Source organism: Schistocerca americana, chromosome 2, assembly GCF_021461395.2.
Source record: "Schistocerca americana isolate TAMUIC-IGC-003095 chromosome 2, iqSchAmer2.1, whole genome shotgun sequence".
NCBI classification, from domain to species: domain Eukaryota; kingdom Metazoa; phylum Arthropoda; class Insecta; order Orthoptera; family Acrididae; genus Schistocerca; species Schistocerca americana.
Genome location: NC_060120.1, coordinates 289,433,246 through 289,456,552, shown reverse-complemented (window position 1 = coordinate 289,456,552; position 23,307 = coordinate 289,433,246). Strand labels below are relative to the sequence as shown.

The window sequence follows — 23,307 nt, the reverse complement described above, 5'->3', positions numbered from 1 at the left end:
AGTACTAGCAGAGTACTGCCTGAACACACAGCATTGCACATTTTACGAAAAGACTGAAGTTTTATCCTCAGCGTCATTACTCTGGGTCTGTGTTTCAAGGAGGATATACATATCTGTATAGTGAATAATCTTATCAACAGGGATGCAGTCTTCAATTAAGCATCACCTGGCACCAAAGTGAAACAGAGAAACAAGAATGTCCAATTCATGACTGGACACAGCACACTGTAGAAAATAAATTCAGCTTTTAACCACCGGATCATGCAGCAACACAGTCACTGCCCACTACACATGTGTGCAAGTCCTCTCTCTGGCACCCGGCAGGGGCACTAAGAGTACTGCTTTCATCCAACTGTGAGTGCCTCCATGCGCATGCATATTTCTTGCTTCTGCATTGATAAATTTTGACACCGCCATCATCCGTCCCATTCTGCAGCAGTAACAAGACTGACTACCACCACCTGAAGATATTTAAAAGTTGTATTTACAATATATTATGGAAACTGTACAATATTATCCAGTGGCAAACTCAAGGCATATATTTACAACAAAATAATTCTAGAAACTCATTTCGGTTTTGGACAGACAGGTTTGCCTAGTGATAACTATAAGAAACAGACACAGGGAAAAAAATGGGAATAAATTATTATTGTTTAAATATTCATGTAGTACACATTTCATCTGTTTATTTGCATTACAGCACAAATGGCACTACAGCTTACTGTACAATGCACACTTTAGTATACACCATCTTGATGCTTCTTACATTGACTCAAACCTTGGAAATAATGGGTCACTGATAAAGTTTCATGTTTACACATTCCACTGTGAGTAGATGTATCCAAATATATACAGAAAAGAATCACAGTTTTTCATTTATCTAATGACAAAGACATAATATCCAAAGGCAGCAGCACTTCCTCGATATCTCTCCAAAAGAAATGAACACACAAACTTTTGATTTTTTTAATATCAATGGAGATGGGTAAAATTTCATACTGTCTGCGAATAGTAAAACATATTACATATCTTTTTCACTTAGATGTCACTCAATGGCCACATGCTAAACCAAGCACACTGGATTAAATGACAGCTCTTAACTGTAAAAAATCCAATTCAAAATCTTACAGCTACCTGTACAAAATGTAAAGACAAAAACGAGATAAATTTAAATTATGAACAAACAGTTTTTACAGTTGTTGCTCTGATTTACATCAGTGCTCAAAGAAGCTTTAATGGTCTCTGGAAGTAATTGCATGACAGCCTTTCCTGTAAGGATACCAGTGACCACGGTATCTAAGCATCAGGTCCAAATTTCTTTCTCGGATTTCGTGGAACAAATCTTCAATATCTCTCTCATTTAGTCCAGTCCACATCTGGAGTTCACCTAGGAACCTGAGTTCTGGGCAGGAGTTTATCATCAACTGAACAGCATTGACAGTGAAGCTACACTCTGAATTCATGAGAAACACACGCAATTTTTCTGGGACAGAATTATCTGCTAATGCCTGTGCAATTACCATGTCGTCAAACACATCTGGTGTATCCCCAACAGCATCTTCTTCTAATGTCAGCTTTGATGAATAATAAAACATAAAAGTATCATATTATTTACACAATCAATAACTTAGTTTTAATAAAAGGAGGAAGTATTTACTCAATATCAAAAAACTACATTAAAACAACTTCTATGTAATATGTTCTGAATTACATAATTAAGCAAGTGAAATGCAAATACCTTGAAGAATAAAGAAGATGGTGTGAGGACTAAACTGAATGTTGATATAGACATTCTATGTGAAAAAAATTATGCCAAACTTTTGAGACTAAATTGTCCTTTTTGTTAAATTACAAAGTACAAGTGTGTATGTGTGGTGAACTCAGCAAATGATAATTCTCAAAAACCACAGGATACAGGCATATCTGACAGATGCCAGTGCACCAGATTTTGATAAGAGACATACCATTTAACAGGTCTAGAAAACAGTAAGAATGATGAGCAAATTAAAAGTAAGGTCATATGAAACTGCAAAATAAAAGCATGTTTTAAAAAAAAGTGCTTTTAATGTCTGAAGGCAGAGATGTAAATTGAAGCCACCATTAAGAAATTTGAGCTGTTACTAAACAATTGGCCTTAAGAATACTCCTTAAATCCTCGTGACCCGCAATCTTTCAAACAATGAAGGAAGTTAATGTTCTGCTGAAACTACGGAAAGACCCCTGACTGTAGGCATCTGTCTCAGTTTTGACAATTTTTAGGATCCTTTTAAGAGCGAGATGCAACATTCTCAACTTACAGCAGGCATTCAGAAATGGTAACTGCTGTATGCTACTGTTTTCCAACTTGCTTATTTTTGATGGAAATGAGTAAAATATTTAAGAATGAGTGGGGAAGAAGATAATGCACGACAATTTCCAAAGTAAGCAAATAAGAGGAAACTATATGCTTTAGAAATAAATACAGTATGAGTCAAAAAGGACTTTACAAATTTGGAAGGATAACGAAATTTATTGAGATAACTTACAGAATCAGTAGATGCATCATTTTGTAGCAGACAACCCCAAGTTCGATTCATGTAATGCATCAGTACCCAATTCCACCACCAAGAGTGCCAGCATAGAGCATAGTTAAAATGGTACTTTTACTGGTGCAGAGTGTCCTCACTGTGTGTTTTGTATTGGATACGCTTGAAAACTTTTTAATTTTACAGATCGATGAAGAGGACTGAGATGGGATGGTTTATTACCAGCAAGATGGTGCACCACCTCATTTCCTCATAGAAATTCGAAGTTTCTTCTACAACCACTTCCCAGTTCGTGGATTGGCCATGAAGGGCCAATCACATGGCCATGTCGCTCCCCGGATGTGACATCACTGGATTTATTTCTCTGGGGTGCCATTAAAGACTGTGTGTATGTTCCTCCCCTACCAACAATTTAGTCAACCTGAAAAAATTGAAACTATGTTGCCTTTGCACGAGTTATGCCCGATTTGCTGCAAAGAGTGTGGGAAGAAATTTATTATTGGTGGAATGTTTGTTGCATCACAAATGGTAGTCACATTGAACCAAAATGACGCTTGGTGCTTTTATGTGAAACTTGAGACAGTTTGCTGCAAAATAGCACATCTACCAATTCTGTAAGTTATCTCAATAAATTCCTATATCATTCCAAATTTGTAACGTCCTTTTTGACTCGCCCTGTACAGAAAGTCACAAGAGCTTATGTCCTCAAGTTTCCATGTAACAAATCTTAACATATAACTGAACATAGCCAGCTCCTAAAAATTATAGTAATGCAAAGAAACCAGAAATTACCATAGTATAACACAGTTGCATTAAAATCTACATCAGTGTATGTCCATGAACAAAAGAGCAGGCACTTTTAGCATAAATATTCACCAATAATTTCACAGATACTCTAAAATCAAAGAAAGCTTATCCAAATGAATGAAATTAAAATTCCTTGTGAAAGTGAGGCAGAAAATGTAATGTAAATGAACATTCAGACACTAATTATCAGAGAACGGCATTTTTCAAACAAATATGACTGTCAGATACACTACACATGAAGACAAAATGTAGACATTATAAATGTGTTTTACGTAACGATGCTCCATCTGCAAACTGCCTTACAGTGTGCAACAAACAGTGAAACATAGCAAGTTGGAAGCTACTCAATCTCTCATGTTTTCTACTCGCATGAGTAACCAAGGTTTTTTTCATTTTATATCTAATTCAGATGCATAGTAAAATGTAATACCTATAAGAAAATTTCAAATTGTTATTTAAGCAAAATGTAATTTAAATTTATAGTTCAATTATCTATATTTATTTTGCTGATCATTGCAATGCAACTAGTTTTACTAGACGCCTGTTCAATGAAACGTTATTCTAACTACAGTTACAACAATGTCATCTAATAGGAAAACATTTTGAACTAATGAGCAGGATGAGAAATATTCACTTCATTCAGTCGGAAGCAGACATTCTCTTTACAAGAATGTATTTTAAATTGTTTGAAACTAATTAGCTTCTCAATAATTGGAACTGAAACTGAAAGTTCAGACACTCATAATTTTGACTTCTTAGAATCATAAAAGATTGATTTCAAGAAGGATGCTGTACTCTTGAAGTTGGGGATTTCAGACTATCGAAGCATAACAATGTTCCATACATACACTCCTACTGTATGATCTACCAACCTTAAACATTTTTCATAAACCAGGTAATAGTAAAGTCTTATAGCCCATACAAAATACCAAAAATCTAGCCTAGCTGATTTTCAAAACATGTAGTAATTTCAGAAATCACATAACATTCTCACACCTATCTTTAGAAATAGCCGTCCCTCCTCCAAAGTAGTCAGTCTGTGACCTGCAAGCAACTGGGCAACGTCCCTATGTCAGATCATGTTAGAACAAGCAACATCTATGTGTCAGTCTAGTCTGTGACTGGTTGGCATTCGGATAACATAAGTATGTCTGTTATAGTTAAAGTCCTGTGGTTCCTAAACACACAAGATTTCATGCGAAAATCTGTGCTCTGACATCATATGTGTAATATCTAGGTATCATACCTGTAACCTCAAAGAGTTATTGTTCGAGCGCTATTATTTATTGGACAGTGTCATTAACTTCTGTGACTGTACAGCTATTATATAGTGCACACTGTTAATTGCATATTTCAGTCACTGTATATTATGCTACAAGTGAAACTTAATAAATATTGTGACTGAGTAACAGTTGAATTAGTTCTTGTCCAGATAAGATTACAGAGGAAGAGATATGTGACACTTTACCTGCATAAACAATCTGTAAAACTGGAACACGTCACCAACAGCACTATAGTGCAAATGAAGCGGGAGGAGCCACTTTTAAATTAAGCTATTGTGTGGTCTACATTCTTTGGCACTATCCTTTACCAAATCAGTTTCCAGCATATTATTTCACAATATCAGAACATAATAAATAATGATACAAACAATTTGTTATTAAATAGGAACCTTGCGCTCACATAAATATTTTGAACGAATGACATTCCAATATGTCACAGATATGCCCGCTTGAGGTGCTGGTGCATAGGTGTATGGTTTAGGCGCATCATGTAATAGGGGCTTTAATGATAAGTATGACACTACTTTAATCTCACATGATATATGATGAGAGATATATAAATTGGTAAATGCCATATAACTGGTGTCAGTTATTAGTTAAACAATGAAAAGTGCAAGGTTTTTCTTGTAACTGCAAGAGTAGTTATTTTCTGACCTCTCTCTCTCTCTCTCTCTCTCTCTCTCTCTCTCTCTCTCTCTCTCTCCCCCCCCCCCCCCCCCCCCGCCCCCCTCATCACCTATCTACCATATATAATGCCCTTAGCTTTCTGCTCATATGATGTTTTGTCAGTAATCTCATCTAGTATATTATCCTATCTTCCACCTTTCAGAGAACAATTTATTTGAAAACTGTGCAGTTCCAAACAATCAGTCTTTCCTTCTCATCCTTTGCAGAAAGTCTCCTCTGATCTGTAGCGCTGAGCAAGTCTTCCGTAACTCTCCACATTTCCTAAATCTCATCAGTCTTATCCTTTCATCCCTCCTACTTCACCTTCAAACTTTCTGCCAGAAGAAGGCACTAGCTCTAGGAGCTTGCCCATTTCCATAATTTTCAAACATATTTTCTCCTGCTACCACTGGGTGAGCAGAGTTTTTTATCTATCCAATTACAAATATTTATTAATATATATTACCTCAAGTGCCGTCAAATTTTTGGCGTGAACAAGCAATGATCTCAGTGTAGCTGTTGATCCAATGCGAACGCGGCACGTTTTCAATTCGGGAAGCATACTGCCAAAGCGCCCAAACCAGTCACCTTCTAACTTTGCTCCTAATTCTTCCAAAGCTGGACAATTTTCAGCAAGCATAACAAGACTAATTGGATGATTCTGGAAAAGAAAATAGACATATGCGCTATAAATTGCATATCTTGAAAACTAATCAAACAGTATACTGAAGTGTATTATTTTATTTCTTTTACACGGAAGATACATGAAATAAAAACTTAAAGACTTAAACATAACTGCCATGCCTTCATAAATTTAAATTGCCGCAACACCAGAAATTTATGCCAGATCTAGAAAAACAGTGGGACCTGTAAACAATACCTGATCATACTCATTCATTTAGTGTGGTGCAGAAAAGAGTGAGGTCTTCAGGAACAAAAAACTTTGATCATTCACCCAGTGAATGAAGAATTAAATGGATAATAAAATTAAAACCTTGCTCAGCATTTTAAACACGAGGAAGGTCACTACTTGCTGGGTTCTGTGACAGCTCACATCCATTCAAAGAGCTCCACATGTAGCAGTTGTGTCTGGCACCTCCAGGTGACTTTTAGACGTCTGATCACCACTGACCAGTGCTGGGTCTATTGCTATGATCATGAGACAATGGAGCAGAGCAGGCAATGGAATCATGTGGCTCTACCACTGCTTAAAAATGAGAAAATCCAACTGCTTTGGGGCAAGGTGATGCTAATGATTTTTTGGGACATGGTGCTGGCAGATTATGCTCAAAAGGGGTAATATGTCATGAAACCATACTAGAGCTTCATTACTAAAATGTGATGGTAGTCTAAATAAACAATATGTTAAATAAGCGGTTGTGAATTTAATGGAAGAAATTAGCAGGGAGACAACTGGACTGGTCAGTATTTAACATCAGGTGGTCAACTCCTATAGACAACAACAAACATTATGAGAGGCTGCCAAGACGAAATGTGGGAATCTGTCTAAGGGAATATTTTTTCTCCACATACCGCTTCAGCATCTTCTACACATGACACAGTCACAGCTGCAATTTCTTTGGGCTATAAAATTATATCTCATCCACTTGTGTTTTGCAAATGTGGCAGGTAGTGACTTCGTCCTCTTTTCTCGGATGAAGAAACCATTGAGTGGTAAGCATTTCCAGAATGAGGACGAGGTGATTTTTGAGGTGTAACACTTCCTGAACAACCAAAATGCACATTTCTACTTCCGAGGTATCATCACATAAATCCACCATTTGGACAAATGTCTTGCATTAATGGATGAATATATAGAGAAGGATTTACACTGGCAGCTTGTTCTTTTCAAGGTGATAACAGACTTCTACATGTGAACCCAGGGCGGCCATACAACAGTTTGGAGAGGGGAGGCTTGATGTGGCAGTATGGAATATTCTTAATGTTTTAGAAGAAGAATGGTGACATGTAAGTAGCCATAAAGAAGTTCCAGTTCCAACCCTGTTAAAAACCTGTATAATAACGACTTTTAATTTTTTAAAAAAAGAAACGCCTGCCTACACTATATATTTCTTCTTTCCCTAGAGCGGGGGCGGGGGGTCCTGGTCCTCCACCTTTACCCCTCTGTATGTGAACTAAAATACTTTGTTACTTTAGGTGAATGCAGGCACTTAACTACTAGTTTCACAAATTTATGTCATCTGATAATAACCTTCATTACTAAAATGTGGTGGTAGTCTAAATAAACAATATGTTAAATAAGCAGTTGTGAATTTAATGGAAGAAATTAGCAGGGAGACAACTGGACTGGTCAGTATTTAACATCAGGTGGTCAACTCCTATAGACAACAACAAACATTTATGAAAAACAATACTTATCTTTAGGAAATGCAAGTTCCTTCAGGGAAAAAAAAAAGGGAACAGAAATACCTAGAGAAATGGAGGTCATTCAGAATGCAAGCAATGAGGAACCCACTTTAAGTGAGGAGAAAATGTGGCAAAAGTGGAGGAGGCTTCAGAGACACTACTGTGTCAGATTCAATTCACAGTTGAAAGATGGGTTGATAGGAGAGATTTGAAAGGAGGGATTGACAGAGCAAGGAGTAGAGAGGGGTACAGAGGAAAAGAAAACAGCAAGGGTGGGGGTATAACCAACAGGGTAAGTAGGCAAATGTAAGTTCTTTGCTGGATTCCAGACACAAGGTGGACCAATGACATTAGAAGACATGCAAGAGGAACACAGATGTAGAGGTTAAGATACACCATGTGGGAAAAGTCTATAGGAGGCCCTTATACAGAAGTGGGTGTCAGATGGCTGATGTCAGGAATATAGAGTAAAAGGAAATCTAGGAGAGAAAGGTAAATGAAAACTCTGACAGTGATGTATGCAGGGCTACCCCCTGCACAGTTTAACCACTAAACTTCAGTCATGCTTAGCGTGCTAGGTATGGCCCCTGTCTCATCTATGAGGTTGTTAGTAAATAGACGAGGGAAGACATGGTATAAACTCAAGCCACCAGCAGCTGCCACAGCGTCCAGGGCACCAGCTTCACCACTACGTGGCGTGCGAGTCTCAGCACACAGTGCCACGATTGGTGGACACTATTTTATGTCTGTGCGGTGACATGCTCAGGTGGTACCATAATGTATCTTTCTGCAGGTAGCTACATAGGTCCGCACACTGCCCAGAGGAGACCAGACACATCCCAGACTCCGACAGATCAAGAACTGCTTCAAGTCCCACAAGAGGCCATGCCTGCTGCCACTCCCACCACATTGTTTTGTCGTCTTTGCAATAAGCCACATCCGCTGCTGTGACTTGTGCAACCGCTCACGAGGAACTGCTTCACCATGGTTACCAGAGGCTGCCCGCAGGCCGTTCAGCTGCTAGGACCATGCCAAACTCACTTCCCTGTTCCTTAAGATCTTCTCCAGGATAGACAGTTTTCAGTTGTCAAGTTGTGAAAATATTCTCTCCCAGAAGTGTACTTTGTTTAGTTACTGTAATAAACAGTTGTGTTGTAAAAGTGTGTTTCATACTCCACAAGAGATTGTAGAATATTGGTGATGAGTGTTTCTCACCCATGTTTTTGTGCTTTCACATCTACAGGACTGTGGATGTTTTCTACTCTCCTCATCTGCCACAGAATATTGGTGATGAGGTAAAAGGCTTAGTGGTTTGTTCTTCCAGTACATTTTAGTGTATCTTGTTGTGTATTAGTTCAGTTTACTGGAACAGGCATTTCACTTCTCAAGTCTAAGTGGTTTTGAACCCAGTGATTTTTGCTTGTGCACTAGTTTGTTCTGTTAGGGCAACATCTCCTGCTTCTTGTACGGTTATAGTCTGTAGACAGTGGTACTCATTGTTTTCTGCTGTTATTACAAAAGGACAATTTTTTCAGCCTAGGCACATTCGTGAATCAAGTTTCTTAGTCGACATCGTCTTTTCTGGATAGTTTTCACGCAGTCCTTTCATGTGTTGTACGAGTGAAAATTCTCTTAACTGATGCTGTTGGCCTGAGTGGTTTTCAGCACTTCAAGGTTCAAGTTTCAGATCACTAACAGCGTATTTTAAAAGTTTGAGTGTCATTTTTGTCTTATCGTGTCTGTCCCCATCGTCTGAGCTGTCTTTGTCTCGAGTCATTCGGTTATGGCAGCAACAAATTCAGAAACTGCTGCTGTGTGTCACTCAGCTCACTCACATTTTTGTTACTGCAGCTGTGTCTCAGCATGTGACTCCCACATCTATGTCAACTTTTCACGTGTTTGCTGGTCAAATGGAAAACTGGAACATGTACCGTCAACAGTTGGAGTTGCACTTTCTGGCCTGCGGCATGAAAGGTACAAAACACAGTGCTCATTTTCTTGCCACTGTGGGTGCAGAAAACTCGTTTGTGTTGTCACTTTTTCCCAGGTTCTTGTTGGAGGACAAAGACTATGATTTGTTAATGGAACAGTTAGATGAGTATTCCTGTGATGTCAGTCGCACATCTTTAATTCACTCTAGCCCTCTCTCCTTGTCGGCATCGGTCCTTTTGGCACCAGCCCTGTCAGAGTCAGGCCCGTCAAAGCCGACCCTCCTATTGGCATCTCTTCTGTTGGGGCCAGCCCTGTTGGTGCTGGCCCTGTTAGCAATGGCCCCAGTATCTTTGCCCCACCTTCCTTCGACTACATTGGCGCTTTTGTCAGTCACAGTGTTGCCAGCCCTGTCCTGTCCCGCCCTCCTGTGGTCACCACGCCTGTCTGCGATGATGTCAATCCAGTCTTCAGTCTGACTGCTGCTGGCCTTGTCAGTATGTTCATTGCTGGCCCTGCTGCAGCTTATCCTCTCACCCTCCCTAATGCAGCTGTAGCCATCCCTGGACCTGGTCCAGTCATTCCCAGTGGCACTGCTGCAACTGCCTGCACATCTGCTCCAGTTGCTGTTACCGGCCCCGCCACAGATTTCACTTTCGTGGCTGGTGCCACCAATCCTGGTGTGCGCTCCTCTGGGCCCTCAGTTGGGCCTTGTCAGAAGTTTTACTCCAAACCCTGCCATTGCCTGGCCCTTCTCCATCACTGCCTGTGACAGAGGCCACGGCATGCTTGTTTTGTTGGGATCAAATTTTGGGTCGCTTTGTGGCTTGTTTCCGTATATTCATGGGCTTGTTGCTAAGCTATTATGCAATGTTTGTCTTTTTCTGTTCTTGTCACAAGTCCTACATCTTATGTTCAGCAGTCTTGTTAACTGTATCTTTAATTCTTGTTCACATGTTCATGTCATGTCTGGAGTTCTTTTTCTTTATAATGTTTTGGTTCTGTTCAATGCTTGTGGACAGCAAGGTTGTGTTAAAATCATTAGCCACATATTGGTCATTTCTCTGGCACTTTTCAACACTGGCTGACTGTAGTGTTTTGTTACAGTCGTTCTGACAGTCAGCACTCCCTAGTGTGCAGTGCTTCTTTGAGTGGTTACACAATATCTTTTTAAAGGGAGAGGGATGCGGTGTATCCAGGGCTGCCCCACCACACTTCCACCTACTTTTAATGGATAGGAACGGCCCCTGCCTCACCTTTAAGATTGTTTGTAAATAGACGAGGCAAGACTGTGTGTATGCCACTAAATGGCGTGTGAGTCACAGCACACAGTGCTGCAATCGGTGTGCACTATTTTATGTCCGTGTGATACCGCGCCGTACCCTTCCACAGCTGGCTATGTGGGTCTACACCCAGAGGAGGCCAGACACATCCCAGACTCCGACGAATCAAGAACCACTGCAAGTCTCCGCAGCGGATCCTGCCTGCCGTGACTGCTGCCACTCCTGCCACCTCACTGTGCCATCTTTGCTGGACTTCCAACAGCCACTCACAAGGCACTGCTTTGTCACGGATACCAGTGGCTGCCTACGAGCTCCTTGTCTTGTAGGACCGTGCCGAACTCTCTTCCCTGCTTCTCAAGAGCAGTTATCAAGTTGTGAGGATATTCTCTCTCAGCAGTGCACTTTGTTTCATCACTCCTCAGCAGATTATAGAACGCTAACACACTTTCACGACACAACTGTTCATTACAGTAACTAAACAAACACCTATGGAAGAAGGACGAGTCAACAAAGGTTGGGTCTGCAATGATACTGGGGAGAAATGATACATTAGAAAATGTGTTCTAATCTCAGGAGTTCAGGAAAAGTGGAACAGGGTGGAAGGGAAGAAATGGCCCTTGGTGGTGGTTAGTGTTTAACGTCCCGTCGACATCGAGGTCATTAGAGACGGAGCGCAAGCTCGGGTTAGGGAAGGATTGGGAAGGAAATCGGCCGTGCCCTTTCAAAGGAACCATCTCGGCATTCGCCTGAAACGATTTAGGGAAATCACGGAAAACCTAAATCAGGATGGCCGGAGACGGGATTGAACCGTCGTCCTCCCGAATGCGAGTCCAGTGTGCTAACCACTGCGCCACCTTGCTCGGTGAAATGGCCCTTATTTTGCAGCAAGCACTCAGGGTGGACGGCTCACACTGTGTCAGTTTCATGGTGGCTATTACTATATTTATTCTATCATTTTACATTATGCTTACATACCCCTAACCTAATCTAATTAGACTTAACAGGTCTGTCCTAATTTACATTGTAACTAATATAATCAGTGTTATGTTGGTTGCTGTTGCTCCAACAACATGTCAAAATATGTATTATATTCATCTTCAAAACTTTTTTATAGCTTTTATATAAATTGTTAATCAATAATATAACCAAAATATGATAAACACACATAAGGAATATGACCTGAAGAAAATATTTACTACCTCTGAGAAATAAAATATTACGCGTAAGCAACCAAATTAACTCCTTATACAGAACATGAAAAAAATATACCTGATCTACTAGCACCAGTTTTTTAAGTGTGCTGCCTGCCTGCACAAGATATTCTTCCAAAGAATAAGAAAAGTCCACAAAGTCAAAATCGACTGTGAGTGATGTCAGATTTTTGAACGCTGTCAGGCTGCACAGCCAGGATCCCCTCGTATACAGGCTGCTGAGCTGAGGCACTGAGCGGCAGAGCAAGGCGGCCTTCTCTGGGGGCATGCTGGTGTCCCACAGGTCTGTCAGGGACAAGACGAGGGTTCGCTCCAATGCTAGGTTCACTATTGCGTCACCCACATTCCTGAAACGTAACCAACCAATTAAGTGAACTACATAGCTACATAAAAAATAACTTTGACACATTAACTGGAAAACAATTCTGTCTCGTAATTTTACAGCTTTCTCAAGTGAATTTTTCTTCAAGATGTTATTATCTAAACAGAACATTTTGCTGATGTGTATGTTGATTCTTCAATTACAGAAGAAATTCTTTGCAGAACTCATAGGGTAATATTACTGACATTAGTTACTACTATAGAAATACATAAAACTGTTGCATCTCTGGATTTTATATGGACTACGTCATCCGTATGCAATGCCCACATGAACAACCAACTTCTCTCACCATCTTCAGTAGTCTCCTCTCATTGTCTCTCTACTTTTTTGTTGCTCTTTTCTTTCCCTTACACTTCACTTTATCATTTGTGAATTTATGTGGGTATTAGTTTACTGGTTTGCCCACAGCTGCTTCACACACTTCCCAGTCATCCTTCTAATACACTTTCACCTACCACTTTCCTTTCTGTTCCTCTCTATTATAGTACTCTTCTCCTATTACAACAACCGAAAGAACCAACTTACCAAATCTCCATTTTTTCCCTCCTACTAAATTGCCAGAATCAGTTACTTATAACAATGGCTACCCAAGAGTTTCAAATCAAGCTCAATCTGAACTGTCCATTTGGAACCTTAAATTTGAAGAAATAAATGCCTGTATTCAATATATATGTTATCAATAGTTACTTCATCTGTAATTAAACAAATGATTTATTCTGCAGGGTACAACAACTGACATACGAAACCTTTGCAAGAAATTGTAATAAAATAATTCTTGAAACACCTAGGATACCTTAATGCCTCTTTAAGTCCACCTGCTGATGATTTTCGTGTTGCCTATGACTTTCATCCCAACACACTATCTAAAACTTGGAACATGCATATAGTAACTGCAGCTATCAGCAACATTCAACACATTCACTTTATCACAGAAAAATACAGTTATCATTGTCATTCTGATCACCATCCTTCTCTGTCACTTTCTTCGTGCAGAGTACCTCAGCCATGAATTTTTTTTAAAGACAGTGTTATGGTTTCACCTCAGCTGTTGTCCCATTACCAAGTATTTATTGCATTTTGAATGACTGGCCAATTTTGGCCCCACGGGCCATTCTTGAATGCTATCTACAAAAGAACAGATCACAAATATAGATCATTTATGTTCGGCTTACTTTGCCTAAAAATTCGTACTTCCAGGCACCAACAACATGCTGAAACATATCTGACTATAAGCAATGGACACAGTAGTACCAGAAGTGAGAGCATACCTGTGCACGTTTATACAAAATTACGCTTAAAATATACTGTATTTTGTACCATTTGTTATAAACTTTCTTTTTGGAAATAAAGGTTCAATTTGTTTCCCACATTTTTATTAATCTTTTTCTTAATGTCAGTTGTCATTTTCTGGGACGTCAAAGTGTTGGTACAGTCACACAAATTTTGTCCTGCATACTCTGGTATCAGATATACACATTTTAGTGTCTCTCTTCCAGTGGTAAAAGGGACCACGGTCATATCACCTTCACTATATATTTACCAAACACACTTGTTCCCTACAATCAAATCAGTTAACTGCTCAAATCCTGGTTCAGGGTCACTGCTGTTAAACCATTCACGGATATTTTCATCATCATGTTTTCAGAACCAAAAATTTGTATTTTCAATGAAAATATTCATTCTAATTATTAAAAGAATACTTCACACTTTTGTTTTCAAAATCGGCTGAACTATGAACAAATAATTCGGAAACCAGATAATCTGTACCAGGATAATGAGGAATTTACTGTAGTGCTCAATTTGTTTAGCAACTACACGAATGCAACTGACTATTTACAATTTGAATATATTCGATCTGCTCAATAGCTACGGGACTTGGTAGTATTATAGTTAATTAAGACTCACATAGATAAAAAAAAAAATTAAAAACAACATATCCAGCATCCTAACCATCATACTGCCACTCTTGGCAGCATTTAAACATAGTCAATAACAGGAAGTATCTAAAAAGTTAATTTGTCATCACTTACTATTTTTGATATACCAAGAATTAGATATCTGAGCAAGACTGTTGATACTGGATACACATTTACCTGTAATAAATAAAACCACCCAATGATTTGAGGTTTGGAATGAACAAGACAAGCATGATAACCCCAACTTCTGAAGTATTTGTATCCTGTATGCGAACTTCATGCAAAGTTCTGCAACACGTATTTAGCTCCGATGGCTGGATACGGAAGAAAACATCCACATACGTTTCATTCCCATCAGCGTAGCCATCAGATATGTCACTATATAGTTCTGGTTCCTGGAAACCATCACATACTGGTGTTACGTTACTACCTACAGAAATGAGAATGTGAGCATAAAAAACATTTCTGTTCATTTCATATACCTTAAAACACAGCTGCCTTATGCCACCATCATCGACGAGCCAGGAGGACGTAGCATCTAGATAATTGAGAGTTGGGCAGTTACGGCCCAGCAATCTGAGAATCTCATTGTCACACACTGATCTAAGTATGAGCGTATGCAAATTCTGAGCCAAACCATTGCGAAGTACTCGATGGAATGACTTATTTGCAGCAGAAACTGTTTCCAAGTCACCCCCCTGCCGAGGGTCCAGGCGTACCTGGAATATAGAAGTCTCATTTTCTACATTCTGTGCAAGACATGACAGGGACAGTTTTCTGTGTTATGTCTTTAGTATTATTCATGATTATAACCTGAAACACTAAAATTTTTCTTCAATGATGTAAATAATTTAGAAATACAGCTAACAATACACAAAATAGTAGAGGTGCTGAGTTGTCAACAAGTACACAAACAGGACTGAAAACTTTCCAGCATTCAAATGTGCATTCACCCACTCAAATCCACTCTTCTATGCATTGCATAAACTCATCAACGTTGGGGCCTGTATGTCACGTTCCAATCCCACCACCTGCTACCTCTCTCTTCCGCATTCCTGTATCATGCACCTGCTTTCTCCCTCAGAGCTATCAGCCACTTTAATTCAACCCTCCATCTCACTCCCCGCCTCCCTACTCCTCTTCCCATGCCACCTGACACAAACCCTCAAGCCAGTGAAGCTGGATAAATGCATTCCTGACACTGGGTATTCAATTATTGAACTGGCACAATGTAACCGTGAGTGTAAAAAGGAAAAATGGGGTGGGGGGTGACCTTTAGCTTGAAAAGGAAGTGATTGAAGGCTAGCAAGTTTTCAGTCTCTCTCTTTTTTTTGTCAAATACTATGTGTCTACTATTTGGTGAATACTTACTTTTGCTCCTAAATTATTTACAGTCTACCACGACTTTCCATGACCATATTTTTATTTCAGTGATGAGCATCAGTACTAGGTATGTGATGACAAATTGCAATACCTTGTGTCAATAAAGATTTACATTTTAAATCAAAATTAAATAAGAAGAGCTCTGCAGTATGAATGTGAGCAGACTCAAGGAAATAGAAGAAATGCTATACAGTTATTGAACTATTTCCACTTTTAAACAGGAACTTTAAGAAGAGCCATCATTTTAAATATTAATAAGTATAAGGAAACATGTCAGGTCCTCTTTGACAATGTTCTGATACAATAATCTTAATTCCGATTTGCACAGCGATGCAATTCCTATGGCATATTTTGCGCTCTTGAGCCATGCTTAAGACAGTTTTCTAATAATTTCTCTGCTATTTATATCACCCTGTCATAAAATGCTGAATATAATATTTTTGTATCAGCTTTACTGGTCACTCTCCATTTAGTCCTTTAATTTTTTCCATCTCTCAAAGGCTGTGGCCATTATTTTCAAAGGAAAATTTTATTTGTGGGACCATAGAAATTCCACAGCTATGGTGTTTTTATTTTATTTCTTTTATAGTAACACAAACATACATATTGATGATCACAGACCCAGAAAATCATGCACTGAGCTTACAATGTTCCTCCATAGATGGCAGTTTTGCACACTTTGGATCCAGTTCTCATGAACACCCAACTGCTGAAGGACCTTCTGCAGTTCACCTTCCCATTGTTTTCTTGGTCTTCCGATTGGACGGGTACTATCAGAATTATTTGGAGCTTCTCTGGATACTTCTATCATTTCAGTCTTCTCCGCATTAGTCCACAGTCTTATTTTACTGTCATTCTTTCCTAAGTTCCCAACAGTTTCTGATATTTCTTTCTTTGATGCTGATGTGGCTAGAAAGTTGTCTGTATACCTCAATAACATTGTTCTTCCATTTGATATCATCCCTTTGCATTCTATTTTCATCTCCCCAAGTAGTTTCTCTAAGACAATATTAAAAATCAATGGTGAAATGATGTCACCTTGTCTTACACCTGTTCTGATGCTGAATTCCTTGGACAGCTCCTCTAGTGTTTCACCACGGCTTTTGTCTCCCCTGTACATACCTTCACCAAGTTAATTAACTTCCTTGGTACGCCAAGCGCCCTCTGGATGATGTACATATTTAATCTGTGTATATATTCATAAGCCTTTGAGAAATCTACAAACGTTACCAGACACTAATGGCTGAATTCCCAGCACTTCACCTACATTTGTCTGGTGGTGGCCCACGACTGAGCTTATTTAAATTTCACTTGCCTTATTCTTCCTTAATGTGGTGTTTGTGGTACAGGTAGAAGCTGCAGAATAGTGCTACACAGAAAACTTAAGAATATTGTCTGTTTGTATAACAAATATATGCTAACACATTTAAAAAAATTGAGAACAGAAAGTACTAACTGCAATTCTACATCACCCTTGTGAAGAAAAACACAATGGTATATTGACTAACCTTTACTGTCAACTCATGTAGGCCTGTTGCCCCACATTGATCTAAGCGAGTAAAAAGACCAGCACACTGCTCTGCCCTTAACCAAGCATGATCATCACCTCTCGAATGATCGAGTCGTCTCGTAGTATGATCCAAAAATACACTCAGTAAGTCCATAAGAGTGTAAGCATCATTTCTGCATCAAAAAAGAAACAAAGAAAAATCTTAGCATAAAATGCATAATTTATGTTGAATGGACCTTAACTCATTTTAAGAATTTATGGTTGCAAACTCTTCTGCATTTGCTTCCTCTGGCTTTTCACACTTCAAACATGAACAATGAATTATTACAAGATTCTCTCTAACTGTTGATTTGTTACACGTGAGACTTCTTTGTGTTTTCTTTTTTTGTGCCTTCATGCAAATCTTTTTACTGTTTGCTCAAATGCCTTTTTTCAGTATTCTCTCTTTTGGCCTATCTCAATATAATCGTCATTTTCTGAGATGCTGAACTTTGTGTTTAATTTTTTATATATTCTTAAATAATGTCTCATAATTTACACTTCAATCCATCAGTTTAATACACTGGAGAGGATCAGTTTGGATTTTGGAGAAATATGGGAACACATGAGCCATGAACTCTACGATGGGTCATTCCATGTCAAATCATCCATAAATTTTAGCAAATGACACCCATCATCAAGCAAAACCTTGAAATTTTGGGTAGTGGAAGCTTACCTAGATGTATTCAAATTTCCAAAATGTAAATGTGGCAAGTCAATTACTTTTTCACTTATGATAAAAAGAAGGTGTATAGATTCAGGCTTTCATACACGAGCTCCTGTACAATTTAAAACTGCAATAGTTCCTACAGTTTTTGCAGTGGAAGCTTGATTTTTTTTAAGTTAAAGAGAGAGGTTTATATTTTTATAGTCATGCTTCTTGTAGTGAATATCCACCATCTACATTTCAGGAAAAATTGTAAACAATTTCTTTTAAACAAAATCCATGCGTGGATATTACAATTTTTTTAAAGGTTTTGCCCCCTCATAGATACCTTTGAAAAATTGACAATATTATTAGAAATATTCCATTATGTCACACAAAAAGAGTAAGTTTGTACTAATAATGGGAAGTGTGAACAACAATGTTACTGTAAAAGAACTACTGAAGTTGCTAATTCATGACTACCATGTCCCCATTAAATTGCTGAAGTTGGCTACACTGGATTTCCCTAGGAACAAATCATATCTGAGATCACTCTTTTACTGCCACTACGTGTATTGCATCATCCAGTTGCTTTGTTTTGAGTCATGTATTCAATGAGCATGCAGTTCTGAGCTCTTGTACTAAGTTGTACCCCGAGTCAATTATTGGTTAAAAATTCAATTGTTGCAGTTTTTAACTATTCATTCCAAAACAAAATTAAATCCCCTAATGTTACACTAATAACGTGAAATACTTTTGTAATGAAACAATGGGATGAGAATGATTTTTCATTATTTAATTACTTTTTAGGTTACACCAATCATCTTTCGAATTATTTACAACAAATATTGGTTTTAAGACGGAAGCAGTATGGAAAGCAAAAGTAGGCAGTGTTTTCTTGGAAAGTATCTGCAAGATTTATGTGATAATGCCCTGACTTGTGTGAATGAACTGACCAGTGAAGAGCAAGAACTTTTATTATGGCGAAGCAATAGTCATCCATACTGTGATTTAAGTGTTTCATGTGTGTGTGTTAAACACAAAGACAGGTACCTGTGCAGATTCTCTCTGCATAAGAAAATTTGCTGAGATCCCTTCAGGCACCATAAATGATGTTTCATCTGGACTGCATGAAATTAGTTTAGAAAAGGCAAAGACCTTCAAAATGAGAGGCTTTAGTGTTATTCCTGCGGAGAAAATGTGCCCAACTTGTATCAAACTTACTAATGAAAAACACGCAAGTGACAACTCATCACCAGACTATATAAATGACAGTAATGTGAAGGTGCAGACTCCTGAAAAATCTGTGCTTAATACCAGCTTAACTAGCTTAGGAGTATCTCCTACAAAGCAGCATTCAGTTGCTTGACATAGTCGGTATGCAGCGCCCAAACGAAAATTGAATCAGCAGCTGGGGCTCTGAAAACTAAAATTTCATATACATATCAAATTAAGCTGGCTGCTGATGCAAGCACTATCCCTGATAGTGATTTAACAAAACTGGAAGAAAAGGCAAAACGTCATGATGAACTCATGGACAAAATCAAACAGAAAATTGAATATGCAAATAATCACGAAAAAATTCAGTTACTTACTCTTGTGCCGCCAACTTGGTCTCGACAGAAAGTCAGTTCCAAATTTAAGGTTTCTAAATATTTGGTATGATGAGCAAGAGCTCCTTAAACGGAGAACGGTATTTTATCAGTGGCTGAGCAAAAAAGAGAAAAGACATTGCCACTTGATACAGAGCAAAAAGTCAAGAGTTTTTATTTAGATGACGAAAACACAAGACTAATGACTGGGAAAAAAGACAAAGTGAGCACGAGCAAAAATACCTATGAACAAAGCATCTTGTTTAAAGCAATTTAACTGAACTGTATTCTCTATATAAAAAAAAAAGTATCCTGAAGACAAAGTAGAATTCTCAAAATTTGCTTCTCTTCGACCAAAAGAGTGTATACTTGCAGGATCATCAGGAACACATACCGTATGTGTGAGCATTTACCACCAAAACGTTAAACTGCTTCTAAATTCCATTTCTATTAAAGAAACATACCAAGATCTAATTAAAATAATAACTTGTGATATAAATAACCTAGCCTGTATGCTTCGTCTGTGTCAAAAATGCCCCACCAGTTCATTGCTTCAAACCCACTTAGAAAATGAAATAGAAGATATGATCCTGATGAGATGGTTCAGTAAAGTCAATGGGTATCAACTGATAGAATGACTTTCAGTATTCAAATCACTTCTCTATCAGAATTCTGTGACACCCTAATTAAGAAAATTGAAAAACTTACTCCACACTCATTTCTCGATCACAATCTGATTATCTGAAAATGAAGAAGGAAACACTTGACGAAGGATCAGTGTTAATTTTAATGGATTTCAGTGAAAATCTCAATTTAGCTGTTCAAGATGAAGTACAGGGGTACCATTGGAACAATGGCAGCTGCACCCATATATATTACAAAAAGGACAAACAGTTGTGTGTAAGAAGTATTTGTATTGTTTCTGATGATCTAGAAGATGATGTTGCCTTGGTTACCAGACTCAGAAGACTGTATTGAATTTTTTAAAGTGTGAATTTCCGGAAATTCATCTTGCTTATGTTTAATATTTCACTGCTGGTTGTGCAGCACAATATACAAATAGTAAGAATTTCAGATATCTCTGCTACCACGAACACGACTTCAACATAAAGTGCAGCTGGTTCTTTTTTTTGCTACCAGCCATGGCAAATCTCCCCGTGATGCTATTGGTGGCCAGGTTAAAAGACTTGTCACAGAACCGGTTTGCAAAGAGTTTACTTACAGCTTCACAGGTATTTGAATTCTGTAGCGAGAACCTGCAGGACATTTCAGTTCTCTCTGTATCAGAAGATGAAATGGTACAATTCAGACATTATATTTCTCAGTGCTTAACAAGTGCAAAAACAATTCCTGGAACACAATCTACGCATCGCACTGTACCAATATCACCAATCAAGATTGGAGCAAAAAGGCTGAGCTGTGATAGGGATTTTAGTACCGTGCATGATTTCTCAGATGCACTTCTGCCAATAATGCCAGAAAGCCCTGTGCAGCCCAACTGCTATGTTGCATGTGCATATGACTCTCCTTGGTAATTGGGAATTGTTGATAAGGTGAATTGTGAAGATGTTACAGTGAGGTTCATGCATCCTCACAGGTCATCCCCGACCTTCTGTTGGACTGAGAATGATGTTTCTTTCTCTCATTATGTGTGAAGTTGATATCACCACAGCAACAGGCTATACTTATTCTCTGAGCAAAGAGTCCTCAGAGTTGGTGGAAGAAAAGTGGTTCTTATACAAAAAAAATATTATCTAAGCATTAAAGTGTCTCGTCACGTGTGTAGTTCCGAATCAACTTGAATGCAGATTGGAGCACCAGCATTTTATGCAGTGCTGACAATATTGGCTTTTGACAAAATGCTTAAATATTATAAACAAAACGCTATGTATTTTTACATTGAGTTAATTTGGTTATGGCAGAAGTAAGAAATGTTCATAAGTCATGCAAAGTACAAGTTGCCCTATACTTTACAATTTGTAATTTTGTTTCATATATTGCAATTTTTGTTCAATTTGGATATTGTTATGTGTACTTACGTCGTTAATGTCTCTTGGGTAGTAATAGTATTTCTCTCCAGTGCCATTCATTTCTCAAAACTGATTTTTTTGTGTGATGTAACTTTATTATTTGTAGATCACTTTCTAATTTTTTCAGTGTTTTCCAGAGGGGGGCCAATTGTCCAAAATATTTTTTCCAATTTAACAATAAAATTAAATAAAATTTAATTGGGCAATTCTAACATGTTTTTTCAGAAACTACATGTCCAAAAGGATATTCTGGGAAAAAACTGTCAGCACACCATTTCTTGTTTAAAAACTGCAGCCAATTTTCAAATTTTTACAGTTTGCTTTGAAGTAACGCATTGCATCAAACTTTCAGCAATTGTATATTAAGCAATAAAAATTGGCAAAAGTTCACGATATTAGATACAAAATCAGTACACAAAATCTCAGTTCACAACTACATAATGGGTGGCATGGCCTGGATGACTTGACAAGGAATGACCCCAACTTATCTTACAAGTAGATTCAAGAATGGCAGACCTACATTTACAGTATTTGCACAATTACAAAGCTTTTACAATGTTGATTGGAACACACTTTTAGGAATCCTGAAGTTATAAAGGATAAAATACAGTGTTAGCTACAAACTGCCTTCCTCAAATTGTATATGTAGGCATGCATACAATGAAACTAGGAGTTCATGATGCTGTTATTACCTTCAATTGTGGTAATATTGGAAAGTGTTGGGAACTGAAAAAGCTGGGAATTAATCCTGGTGAAAATATGATCACTGGGGTGCAACATTGGGATAAAATGAGGATAGCCGATGCAGACAGATCTACATCTACTATGGCCAAGAAAGCAAGACAAACATACAGGAAGGTGAAAAAGAAGCTGGAAGAGCCGTTAGAGGCCAAAGAAGGGCCATCATATGCAGCAGGACAATTTTAACAGGGTGTATACGTGGACAAGGAAAAAAATTCCCGGATTTCTCCCGGATTTCCCGGTTAAAAATACACTTTCTCCTGGGTGGAAACACAGTTTTTCCCTGTTGATTGACAGTATATTTTCTCTTGGAACTGTACAACTTATCAATCCTTTGAATGGTTATGGTTTAATATATGGACATAGAATTTCCCGGCGCTTTAGAAAACGAAACACCTTTTGGAAAAATGTTTGATGTGCAGTAACATGTACGCTGCATATTTTTGTATTACAAAAGTATAAATTCGAATTCCACCAAACGCCACATGTTAATTTCCGAAGCATTGAAATCTATATTGCGATGCTTATTTGTAAGCCAGTCATAGCTCAGGTCACGTGATCTCGCCAGCCAATGACAGCGGATATTCAGAGCTTCGGACACGTGGTGTAGTCAGCCAATAACAACATCACTGTTAAGTAGCGTGAACACATGAACAGGAAAAGTTAATGGTTTAAATTAATATATATACTGTTACTACAAGAAAAACAAAGCTTTCACATATAATAATGGTCTTTAAGGCCAATACGCTGCAAGAGGAGCTAAGCTTTCACATATAATGTTGGTCTTTTATGCACGTATTACATTTTAAGATATATCACGCAAATGTGCCAGTAAATTTTTTTAATAACGACATAAAAGTGTGATCTTCTGGGCTATAAATTCTTCTAAGTGGCTCGTCATCAAAGAGCTGATTTTTAAGTGAGTCCCAGATTCCCAGTGAAGTAGGCATCCATCTGATATTAAGCTTTTCAATGTGGTTTCAGGATGTAAATTTCC

General features: G+C 38.2%; 1 protein-coding gene across 6 annotated transcripts in view; it reads right to left on the bottom strand.

Moving 5' to 3' along the window:
• Window positions 1–660: 660 nt before the first annotated feature.
• LOC124594331 overlaps window positions 661–23,307 on the bottom strand; it is an 86,283-nt gene continuing 63,636 nt past the window's right edge. For all 6 annotated transcript variants that reach the window (XM_047132698.1, XM_047132697.1, XM_047132693.1 and 3 more), the window contains exons 4-9: window positions 17,261–17,435; window positions 14,852–15,088; window positions 14,547–14,764; window positions 12,130–12,418; window positions 5,748–5,942; window positions 661–1,574 (exon numbers count right to left, since the gene is read on the bottom strand). In XM_047132698.1, the coding sequence (XP_046988654.1) occupies window positions 1,233–1,574; window positions 5,748–5,942; window positions 12,130–12,418; window positions 14,547–14,764; window positions 14,852–15,088; window positions 17,261–17,435 (1,456 nt within the window). In that variant the 3' untranslated portion in view covers window positions 661–1,232. The remainder of the gene's footprint in view (window positions 1,575–5,747; window positions 5,943–12,129; window positions 12,419–14,546; window positions 14,765–14,851; window positions 15,089–17,260; window positions 17,436–23,307) is intronic.